Source organism: Drosophila mauritiana, chromosome 2L (assembly GCF_004382145.1).
Source record: "Drosophila mauritiana strain mau12 chromosome 2L, ASM438214v1, whole genome shotgun sequence".
In the NCBI taxonomy this organism is placed as follows: domain Eukaryota; kingdom Metazoa; phylum Arthropoda; class Insecta; order Diptera; family Drosophilidae; genus Drosophila; species Drosophila mauritiana.
This window is the reverse complement of record NC_046667.1, coordinates 10,574,751-10,587,100: the sequence shown is the minus strand read 5'-3', so window position 1 is coordinate 10,587,100 and position 12,350 is coordinate 10,574,751. Positions and strand designations below refer to the sequence as shown.

At 43.1% G+C, this 12,350-nt stretch overlaps 1 protein-coding gene across 4 annotated transcripts in view; it reads left to right on the top strand.

Moving 5' to 3' along the window:
• Positions 1-9,434, top strand: part of LOC117150424 (nitric oxide synthase) — a 33,002-nt gene extending 23,568 nt beyond the window's left edge. For 2 of the 4 annotated variants that reach the window (XM_033317299.1, XM_033317298.1), the window contains exons 12-19: positions 288-432; positions 1,126-1,230; positions 1,340-1,407; positions 6,011-6,344; positions 6,720-7,862; positions 8,064-8,188; positions 8,911-8,977; positions 9,194-9,434. In XM_033317299.1, coding sequence (XP_033173190.1) covers positions 288-432; positions 1,126-1,230; positions 1,340-1,407; positions 6,011-6,344; positions 6,720-7,862; positions 8,064-8,188; positions 8,911-8,977; positions 9,194-9,301 — 2,095 coding nt within the window. In that variant the 3' untranslated portion in view covers positions 9,302-9,434. The remainder of the gene's footprint in view (positions 1-287; positions 433-1,125; positions 1,231-1,339; positions 1,408-6,010; positions 6,345-6,719; positions 7,863-8,063; positions 8,189-8,910; positions 8,978-9,193) is intronic. The other 2 variants (XM_033317300.1, XM_033317301.1) reach the window with 1 other exon arrangement.
• Positions 9,435-12,350: the final 2,916 nt, after the last annotated feature.

Sequence of the window (12,350 nt, the reverse complement as noted above, 5' to 3'; positions counted from 1 at the left end):
TATGAAATAAAATTCTGTTGCGCCCTTTTGATTATTGACTAACCATGTGTGCGGATCCTTACATACATATGTGTAAGTATTTGTAGACAATTTTCCAATTACTCGGCATGTCAATCAAAGTGGCTATATCAGCCGACGCCTCTTATGTTCTACATATGTTATGGTCTTAGCCTCGACAAGAAGGCTTATTATGGCTCGAATGGCGATGGATGCTGGTCGTGCAGCTTTAAGACATTCACCATTTGGCCAAATAAACGAGCTAAACATTCGTTCTCACTTCGTTGCAGGGCTGTGAAATTTACATCGAAACTATTTGGACGCGCCTTGTCGAAACGCATAAAGGCAACAGTTCTATATGCCACCGAAACTGGCAAATCGGAGCAGTATGCCAAGCAACTTTGTGAGCTCCTGGGACACGCATTCAATGCACAGGTGAGTTTAACACGAGGTATTTAATAAAGTAGCTAAAGAAAATCCTACAAAATGAACATTCAAGCTTGTCATTTCTAGCTGAAAATATTAATATTATAACGAAATAGAGTAACAATTATTGGGTCTAGTTTACAAATTTGTTCAAAATAAGCCCGGGTAATAAGCTACCATTAGGCACAATTCATACTGCCAAATGACATCCCTAATTTGACATTATAAAACGCTTTAACCTACATCTAAAATTAGCCCCATTTCGGGTGTCCCCAATTTAACCTGCGACCTTAGACTTGCCGTAAAGGCCAGCGCCACATGAGACGAATTAGCATAAAACCGAAATTTACTTTTACATTTTTTTTTTTGCCGGCTTAGTGTCCGGTTGCTTCCGTTTCCTCCGATCCACAGGATGCGGTACAGCTTGGCCTAGTCGTAGACCTGGTTTCCTCGACATGTGTGTGTAAAAAGCATCTGCCGGCTGCCTGGCAAAATAAGATAAGCTGCAAACACCTGTGACAAACCACAGGGTATTTGCGAGAATCCAGGCTCATTAGCTTCTCTGGCCATAATGCGTGTTTTGGGCCCGAGTATCTAATGACCACAAAAGTGTTTGGCCTAGCAAAAAAAAAATTAAGAGGGAAAGAAAGAACAGAATACGGATACCCACTGCCCACAGCACTAAATTGTTTATTCATTTAGATATATTGCATGTCCGACTACGATATATCCTCCATTGAGCACGAGGCATTGTTAATTGTTGTGGCCTCCACCTTTGGCAACGGTGATCCCCCCGAGAATGGCGAGGTAAGTACTCTCCCCCCTCAGGATCATAGTGAACTAATTAATGGATTAGGCCCAGCCGCCTCCTAACGACCCGAAATTTGAACTTTAACTTTTCGTCCCTGCCACGCAGCTTTTCTCCCAGGAATTGTATGCGATGCGTGTCCAGGAGTCTGGCGAGCATGGATTGCAGGACTCCAGGTGAGTCAATGAAATCCCACCCCCACTCCATCTTCTTCTCTCCATTCTGTTGGCGCAGTCTTTGCATAAATTTCGTATAAATCAATTTTTTTGCGGTTGCTTCGATGTCGTGGAAGGAGCAAGGATAATAAATAGGAACGAAGGGGCGTAACTGAATTGCTTTTTAAGCAAGTTTTCTTTCATTTTGAATTTCAAGCTCATGCAAATGGGGTTTTTTCGTATCAATTTTTATTGCATACCTTGTGGGGCATGCAATGAGATTTTAATCCCTTGTCCGTGGTAAGGAAACAAAAGCCGGATTAATTAATTATTTAGCTGGACTGGGATTGGAATGCGATCTAAAATAGGAGGGAATAGATAACAAGATAGAAAAGAAAGCAAATGGAAAATACAACTTTTAGACCATAAATTTAAATATATGTAAGCAGAATATCATGGCTACTCTCTTTAAATTGATTATCATATTTAATTTGTTATTAATATTTATCTGGGCTTTCACTGAGTTATGCCCACTGTAGCTACTTGCAATTCCAGAATTGCTGGCTTTATTGCTGACACATATTTGGCATTTTTGTATTATTAATTGGCCCCTCTTCTTGTTGTCCCGCATACTTGGCTTTAAAATTACAAAGGCACACACACACATGGGCCCTCGCACACATACCGATGCGCGCAGGGATAAGGACACGCACTTAAGTGCGTGCCGCTTGAGAGAGCAGACAAATCCGCGCAATTTCCCTTCCGCCACAGCGAAGGGGAAAAAACAATAACAATAATTTTGTTATTTCGATATTTTGCCTCACGTATGTAGGTCTGTGTGGGGGTTTTTATGATGTAAAGGGGATTTCCGCTTGACAACTTTGACAACTTGGGGCACACACACCACCCAGCCATTCTTTGGTTGCTAAATTTATACCTAAACAAGCTGGGAGTCGCCTGTTGAAAATGAAATTGAAAATTCATATGCTGCTGACGGAAGGACCTGGGGCTGCCGAAACAAACACACGCCCTCCACACGGACGGAAGCCAATTCAATAACATATTACGAGAGTCAGGCTGTAAAAAATGTCCTGCGGCCGCATTTCCGCACTTTCGCTCTTCCGATAAGGGAGATGATTTAATTGAAAAATAATGGCTGGATTCTCTGATCTGACATAATTGTGCGTGTTTATTGTATCGATTGGACATGCCCATTAATTGGAGTTTATTATAATGGTCGAATTGTGATGAGCGGCCTCCCAAGTTCTTAGTTTCACTCCTTTTGAGTGCTGTAAAAACCAATTAATTTGATTTATTACTTCTTCATTGGATCCCATTTTGTATTTATCTGCTTGTTGAATTGGGCGAAGCTCATTTGTGCGGAAGTTTCGCAGGAATGTTGCCAAACCTGAGCTAATTAGCATGCCTCAGCCCACGTTTCGCATTTGTATTATGATTAATTGTCGGGCAAATTATAGAGAGGGAATTTATCTAAGAACCTTTTGTATCAGACTCGGCTATAATCGTTTCAATTTATTTGTAGCATTTAAAGCACATTCCCTTGAATCGATTGCAATTTTTGCTTGGCCAGCATTACAGAAATGAGGCCCTGCCTCCTTGGCCGCCTTTTTTGGGTGCCACGCTGCGTATGAGCAATTTAAACAACCAAGCCTCGCAGCCTGATGCCAAAATCGCTTCGGGGAGGCTATCAACATCATGTGAGCTGGCCTGCTTGCTGAAGGTCCTCCTTTTTGGCTGCTTAAACGCTCGAGTGAGCTTGGCTCGTGTATTTGTGTTTCTTATTTTCCCGAGGCATTTTGTCGCTTCGCAAATTGCTTTGCTCTTAATTGTTTGCTTCGATTGATTTAATTTTAAAGCTTGGCAAGTTGCAAACTTGCTGGAGCAACTTGCCGAAACTGAAACTCAGACTATTGCTTAATAGTTTCCGCATAGTTTCGAGTCGAAAGTCAAGTCGAAGGCAGAGACTTTTTCAGCTCATAGAATGTTAAGACTAGCGACTTTTGGCAAAATATTTGTGGCGCCACAGAAGAGAACTCACTGGTTGGGAATGACATAGGTTGAGAACCACAAAAGAGCACAATTCGTTTAGAAATACTGTCCTCGTCCTGCTTTGAGTCAAGTGACTGTCATCTCGAGCTCACTTAATTGCAGTCCATTATGCCATCAACGCCTCTGAGTGTCCTTTTAAGTGTCTGCCGTGTGGGTGGCATGTTTGTGTTTTTATGTGTGAGCACCTGACATCCGTATCCTGTTGTCTGTAAACTGCAACAGCTCGGAATGGGGCACTTATCCGGCCTTAGACGTCATCATTAAGGACAGGTGGGCACGATGCATTTGCCATGAAAGTTGCTTCACTCTGATGATGGCATCTATATGCTCGCAATTACTCCACTTTGCATAATGAGTGGAGCCAAACACTTGAATAAAATGCTTCTGAAAATCATTAGCATCTTTTTTTTATGCCTCCTCCGCCTTCTCGCAGCTGATTTTCAAGTGCACAAAAATAATTACAAGCACAAGTTGTTGGATGGGGCCACTTGACTCAAGAGCAGACTGAATAAATACGGGGCGAAAATGGCACAGCCAGCTTTTAGGCAACTTGGCAAATTTATGATGCTGCGGGGTGCACTGCGAATATTACGTATACGCAGTGTGTGCGCCAGGTTAGCTTAAATGTGCATATTACCCTTGTTACTTCTAATATGGCTTATCAACAAAAGTCTGACTATTAGCCGATTAATAATTGTATCTTTTTAATGCATATTTATAATTTTATTTTCTAAAACTATTTATAGCAATGTTTTAGTGTAAAAGTACAGCCAATTCGCAACGGAGCTTGGCTTCGTTTTAATTATTCGGAGTCCAGGATTTGCAGTCTGCCACTTCGTTCTTTTCCCCGCTGGTTTCCATTTTTTTTTCGCTTTCAATAGTTTTGCTCTGGCACCTGCTCTTTTCCTGTATTTTCCCGCCTCACTCGGTGAAAGTTGAGCTGTAAATTACAACACTCTTTTCACGCAATGCTGCACTTTTGGGTGAAAGGGATGTCTGTTTGTTTGCGTGCTATTTGGATCCTTCCGGCTCGTTGTTGTTGCCGCTTTAAGGAGCATGTGATTAAGTTGATAGGCGTCACACAGCTTACAACTTGGCTAAGCACCGAAGCGTTGAGTTGTGCTTTCTGCCGGCGTGATGAATTGCATGTGTTTCGCTTGGAGTGGGATTACGTTTACTTATAATTACAATGGTTAAGGGGGATTTAAAAGTTCTTGGCATGATTATATAGATTAGGTTCAGCTCTTTCGCAAACAACTAAGGTTAAATGATAAGGTTACACATGCTGACTCCTTATGTGCACATGCTTAAATATTGATTGTCTAATTTATCGCACCAGACGAACAATAACATTTGCCCTTCTGTATTAATTAAATCAAGTTAGTATTGCTAAACCCATTTAGATATAATGAGGATTGGGTCTCGTTACTTAAGTCGCAGAGCCGCTTAAGTAGCAATGCCGTAATTTAATATTCCTCTCCATGACCATCGCCTTATGAGGAGTTGAGTGCCGGCGTGGTGGCTTCATCCTGGCCGTAATCCCCGACAGGGTCTGCTCCATCAGTCGCTGTTAACAAGCTTCTACAACTTGTAAGCCCCATGCCAGGCAGTCGTGACGGGTGCTGAGCCCTCTGCTCGGGGCAACAGGTTTTTACGACCCCACCAAAGCCATAAACTTTGACCCAAAGCCAAGCTGATCAGCTGGGGCTCAAATAGTTTTAAACGCACTGCTAGTGGGCCATGGCCTTGGCCAGATGCAGTTGGCAGTTGAGCCGTTGAGCAGTCTGGCCAAGAGCGGATTTTTCGTCGGTCTTTGGGTTTTAGTTAAAGGATGACAGTGTTCATTGTTGAATCATCACTCAAATTTTCCCTCTCCAACTGAGCAGTCGAAAACTGCAGTTTGCGCGGGGGAAAACTCACATGCTGGGCTTTTCCAGCTTTTCCAGCTTGCCGATGACGAGCAGCTGACGAGCGGATGATTACGTTTTTTTTTTTAGAGAATTGCCCATGTCCCAGTCCATGTCCATGTCCTTCTCTGAATTCCAGTCCACATCTTGTCTTTTCTTTCTGGCTACAGCAGTACTTTGTGCTCATTTTATTTTGGCAGTTTTTGCACATTTCATTTTCATTTTTTTCCCCGAGTTTTTTCTTGTATTTTTCACTACATCCAATGACAAGCGTAATAAATGCTTTGCTGTCAGCCCCTGCTTTTCTTCTTTTATTGTTGCCTCCTTTGGCGTGTTTTGTTCATTGTTTAGTTCCTGCACAACAACAACAGCAGCAGCAGTAGTAGCCGGAGCTGCCGTCCGCCCTTGACCACGCCCCCTGCCCATTGTTGGGTCGTCCTTTGTGAAATATGAAACGGCGGGCGGGAGAGTCCTCCTCCCAATAGGCCCATTTTAATTTGAGTGTTCTTGGGGACTGTTTCCAAAACTGGCCTGCATACTTCTGGGCTGCCACCCAAAAAGGGCTGCACTGAATGGTGGCACTTCCTCCTAGCAGTAGGCCTCAAAAGACTCAACCAAAATCTTTCCTTTTCTGCCCACCCAAACAGCATTGGCTCGTCGAAGTCCTTCATGAAGGCCAGCTCGCGGCAGGAGTTCATGAAGCTGCCACTGCAACAGGTGAAGAGAATCGACCGCTGGGACTCGCTGCGGGGCTCCACCTCGGACACCTTCACCGAGGAGACCTTTGGCCCCCTCTCCAATGTCCGGTTCGCCGTTTTTGCCCTCGGCTCCTCGGCCTATCCAAATTTCTGCGCCTTCGGTCAGTATGTGGACAACATTCTGGGCGAGCTGGGCGGCGAACGCCTGCTGAGGGTGGCCTACGGCGACGAGATGTGCGGACAGGAGCAGTCGTTCCGCAAGTGGGCGCCCGAGGTATTCAAGGTGAGTGCGGCTGTCTAAAGTGACACCTTCATGGGGAATCTGTGCTGCGGAAATATGCAAGTTTTCGAAAGAAAAGTGAACCGAGGCATACAGTGCGTATACGCAATGCACTTTGGTCGGAAAGACACTATTTTTATTTAGAACCCTTTTACATCTAACATAATAAGAAAACAATACAATTTCAAGGAAAATAGTTTACCTATTTCATTTTTAAGCAACCGTGATAATTATAAGATTCAAACCTTGTGCTTTGAGTCGGAATTTTAAGATGCATTTGAAACATGGTTGTAACGCGACAACAGTGCCTATACGCGATATTTTGGATGATTGAGCTTATAACTTTGAAATGGCATAAAATATTATATCTCTCTTTAGTTGGCCTGCGAGACCTTCTGCCTGGATCCGGAGGAGAGCCTGTCGGATGCCTCACTTGCCCTGCAGAACGATTCGCTGACTGTGAACACGGTGCGCCTGGTGCCGTCGGTGAATAAGGGATCCCTGGACAGCAGTCTGTCCAAGTACCACAACAAGAAGGTGCACTGCTGCAAGGCGAAGTCGCAGCCCCACAATCTGACCCGATTGAGCGAGGGAGCCAAGACAACGATGCTGCTGGAGATCTGTGCACCGGGCCTGGAGTACGAGCCGGGTGATCATGTGGGCATCTTTCCGGCGAATCGAACGGAACTGGTCGACGGACTACTAAATCGACTGGTGGGTGTGGATAATCCCGACGAGGTGCTGCAGTTGCAATTGCTAAAGGAAAAGCAGACATCGAATGGTATCTTCAAGAGCTGGGAGCCACACGATAAAATACCGCCGGATACTCTGAGGAATCTTCTGGCCCGATTCTTTGACCTGACCACTCCGCCATCGCGACAATTGCTCACCCTGCTGGCAGGATTCTGTGAGGACACCGCGGACAAGGAGCGCCTGGAGTTGCTGGTCAACGATTCGTCGGCCTACGAGGACTGGCGGCACTGGCGGCTGCCCCACCTGCTGGACGTCCTCGAGGAGTTCCCCTCGTGCCGGCCACCGGCTCCCCTTCTGCTTGCCCAACTAACGCCGCTGCAGCCTCGCTTCTACTCCATTTCCTCGTCGCCGCGCCGCGTTAGTGACGAAATCCACCTGACGGTGGCCATCGTGAAGTACCGCTGTGAGGATGGCCAGGGTGACGAGCGGTACGGCGTGTGCTCCAACTATCTATCCGGCTTGCGGGCGGACGACGAGCTGTTCATGTTCGTAAGGAGCGCCTTGGGCTTCCATTTGCCCAGCGACCGGAGTCGTCCCATCATTTTGATTGGTCCCGGCACTGGAATCGCTCCATTCCGCTCCTTTTGGCAGGAGTTCCAGGTGCTACGCGACCTTGATCCCACGGCCAAATTGCCCAAGATGTGGCTCTTCTTCGGCTGCCGGAATCGGGATGTGGATTTGTACGCCGAGGAGAAGGCGGAGCTACAGAAGGATCAAATCCTGGATCGAGTTTTTCTCGCTCTGTCCAGGGAGCAGGCCATTCCCAAGGTAAGTTTTGGGTGGTTAGCAATAAAACTTTGTCAATCACAAAATGTTTTACACAGAAAACATATCTAACATTCCTTTTATATTATTCAAAACACACATTACTTACCACAAAACATTATTTTTTCCCTCTGTATCTGAGCAATTCCCGTTTAAATAATGATTTGTTTTTCGATTTGGCATCGAATCGCCCGTGCATTGCAGACATATGTGCAGGACCTGATTGAGCAGGAATTCGATTCGTTGTACCAGTTGATTGTCCAGGAGCGGGGCCACATCTACGTCTGCGGCGATGTCACAATGGCCGAGCATGTGTACCAGACCATCAGGTAAGGTTTGCTCTGCCTTAAGTTTGATTGCCTTTGTGTGCTTGGGCCGGGGAGTGGCTGCTCATTCCCAGGACACGGAGGCAGTGGGCCCTTTCCCCTGAGACACCATTGGGAGTTTTCTGTTTTCCAATGCCCAACGGTCAGGTATTTTGCCATCGCTTGGCTTTTATATTTCGTTTCTCTGCCTCGCATTTTTTCAAAGCTTCTGATTAAGTGCCTTATTGTGAAATAGGGGCTGTCTCTCAATCCATACACACAGGATATTGCATAATGGCGCTGTCCTTACGGCAGGATTTCAATGGAAATGTGCTCGTAGTCTTAAGCGGTTTAGTTTAATTGAAACCAGGGCAGATAAGACTGTCGCATCTGTTGCGTTTGGTAATTGGAAAGGTTCTTAGGAAAAAATACACATGATGCTCTACCTTATACTTGTAATTATGAAGAAGTACAAATGACTAATAAGCGAATCAATAAGTTTTTAGGCGATTAAAGAGCAAGACCAAATGGGTTTTAGTAAATTTAGCTAATATCACTAAAAGGACTTTAGAAGAATAGAGTAATAGTGTGCTTTCCCCTTCAACTTCTCACTTTGTAAATCTTGTAGCAACGTCCCCACAGATTACGTCCCATATTCCTGTGCGAATAAATAAACAGTTTTTCATCATTTTCCTGTATTTTCTATACACACTTCAACTTACCCGTATTCCTTTTCTCTTTGACAGGAAGTGCATTGCCGGCAAAGAGCAGAAAAGCGAGGCGGAAGTTGAGACATTTTTGCTAACACTGCGGGTAAGTATCCTTAGCGGTATAACGTTGAGCTTTAGCCATAAATACCGCGAGTGGAGGGGTTTTCGCCCTGCCACACACGGCGTATGAGCAATATTTGCACAGCTAGTATAAAAATAGTTTTGAACAATGTAGTGTAGAACAACATTTGATGACAGCGAATCTACATATCATTGTACATGGTACATTGTGTTGAACTGCTCTTTCGATTTTCCACAGGACGAAAGTCGCTACCACGAGGACATATTTGGCATCACGCTGCGAACGGCTGAGATACACACAAAGTCAAGGGCCACGGCCAGGATACGGATGGCCTCCCAGCCGTAAGGATAGATATTCGAAGTAATCAAAATAGGAGGGTGACATATCCAAATTGGAGAGGAATACCAAGCACTTGCTCTTTTTTTTTTCTTCCATATTCAAATGCAATTATATATTGTCGCTTTGTTCATTACATATTCGTATGAATAACGTTTAAATAAATTACATTTTATTATTGATTCTAATGTACAAATCAATTCTGAAATCAAAATCTAAATGTTAAAATATATTTCAAATAAACGAATCGAAAAAGAAATCCATCAAATCGTTAACATAAAGGAAAAGCGTGGATTAGTCAAATGCAATTTCCAATTTCGTCACCAAAGTGAGGGCCATTGGCTAAGCGGCTCAAACCGCCTGAAGGGAAATGGAAATTGGACGATTGGCAAATTGTGCAGAAAATGCAATTTTTAAAATAAATACTCACTTTCTTTTTTTTATTGATTTTTTCATGCTTTATTGCCTTTGGTTTAAGAAGGCAATGCAGCTTGGCAATGCCAGACTCGAAAATAGGCAATTCCTATATATTTACCTTCCGTAATTCGCTTTACACTATATGCATACAAGAAAAACTAGCATTACAGTGGTTCTAAGGTATGCAAAAACTAATTTAATTTTAATTAGATAGATTTTTTTGATTTATCAATCATATCATGTGTATAGAACTTGAAGAGTACTTGTATATTTGGCTAATATGAAGCAGCTTGCTCTTCAGAGAAAAAAAGTTTTGAAGTTCAAATATTGAGCTAACAAAAATGAACATATCAGCCAAATGGGCCATAATAATTACTTGTTAAGAACACCGATACCCATCAATATTTTCATCAATTAGAGTGTTTTGTTATCTCTGGCCCCCAGTGCATCTACAACTCGGTGGCTGCGCCAACATTCCGGTGGCTGTCTGCGGTTTCAAAGCGTTAACAGATTTGTACCTTGTGCGAAATTCTAAACATCTACACATCCACATATCCACATCCCAACTCCGACCAAAGGGGCTCACCGCTATCCCACCAAGCGACTGCGACTATGTTAGCGGGAGTATCTGATTTCAATGCTGAAATTGAATTGTGAACGCTGCTTGGCTTCTGTTTGATTTGTTCTTGTTTGTGTGCACATCTAGGGTATACTGGGTATGGGAATACCCACTGTTTACACGATGTACGGGTATATGCGCTTTTAACTTGGCATATGCTGGAAAATTGCCAAGGAAAATGACGCGTTTCACTTAACATTAATAGTTCTTTATAAATCCATTTTAGCTTTATAAAAAATATGAATTAATAGGCTTGACTTATCCTTTTCATATAGATGAAAAATAAATCTATTGATAAAAAATATTTATTTCCTTCATTCTGCATTCTCGATAGAAATACAACGATTCATGGAATCTAAACAATAGAAAAGTGATTTTTGAATAATTGGTATTGTGACATTCGAGCCACACCAACGTTATGTTTTTACTTGTTTCATTTAGAATTTTTTACGATTTTTGTTTCTTTTTTATCGGAAATTTCTACTGCAGTGAGTAGTCGCGGTTTGACTTTTGATTGACATTTTCCCCGTTTTTTTTATTAAGATAAAGCACGCGTATATCTTTCAATCAACTCAGCCTCCTCTCATATTTCAGGTTTAGACATATGTCAATGGCAGAAACACAGGAAACTGATAGATATTGCTTAGGAAATGGAAATGGAAAGGTTTAATGGACATTTTTGGCAAAAGTAGAAGCTTTACCTTATGCCTATTGAGACAACCTCATATAAATTTATAATAATTAATATATTACATTGTAACGTGTCTACTTTGTTGCAATACAAGAAATGTTAAAGACGATTTCCCCATTTCATTGACCTTTTGCTTGGTTGCAATATCGTCGCCCGACTTAACTTATGCCAATTCGGTGGAAATTGATAAAGTCGCGTGGCTAAAAAGTAAAATGCTGCAGTTTCGACCGAAATCAGTTCGAATGACTCGCAAGGTAAGTGGACATGCTGACCGCGCCGTAAAATCAGTAAGGTTTGCTTTTGCCAACCGAACTGCGATTGTAAAACTCTGCAGAAATGGTAATCGTAAACTGATGTCAATGGCTTATTGGGTTTTTTCGACCTGCAAATGAAATCACCTGATCTTCTTTAGCCCGAACAATGAGTCAGCCAATGTGGCAAAGGGACTTGGCTTAATTGTGCGGGTTAAGCCCATACCAACAAATGGAATGCAGTTCTACGCATGGCACGCGTCTCACTTGCCAAGTGACCAACATTTTGGCTATTAACCGGCTTTTGGCTCGCTGCGAAGATACTCCAGTTCATGGATACACTCTCGATTTGGAATTAATCAGCCGACTTTCAACAACAACCACCGTTCAGATGCCCCGGGTCCCACCAGCAACATTCCTGGCATAATTTCGTGTGTGAGTAAGCAAACGAGTTCGGGAAATATTAGACGTCATGGGGCAGCTTCGTTAGCCGCTGGCAACAAGAAGACGTTTGGGATTCACTCGAAATTTACTGGCTGCTGAGTGCACAAAGGTGCAAAGTCGAGCTCAGCGAGCAAATTGGAATTTTTGGTAATCACAGGACGACTCGGCTCGTTCGAAGAATGCCTCAGGCGAAGGCCTGTTTTTGAATTGGCTAACGAACGAGCAGTATTTTACTGATTAAGGTTACCCAAATAAGAACAATCAAGGTTGTAGAATTTGGGGTAAACAATATTTTTCGTTAGTCATTCCAATTAAAATTTGTATATTGGCACTAAGAAATTCCCAGCGGAAGCAACATGTTGCGAACAGTCCAGCAACATGCAAGTTCACTTTTGCCGGCTCGCAAGTTTTGTCTTCGATCCCGAAGTTCGTTTCGAACTTAAATCAGCGCAGACTCAGACGGCTCGAGATCAGAGAAATCACACTCAAATAAAATAGCTATAAACTAGCTAAACGAGCTAAAGTTTACTAAATTATAGTAAACTTGTTCGGAAGAAAGGAAAATTCGATTTATATTTCTAGTCTAAAATATGAACCCGAAATATTTTCAATAAATACTTCTGTTTAAAAAACTCA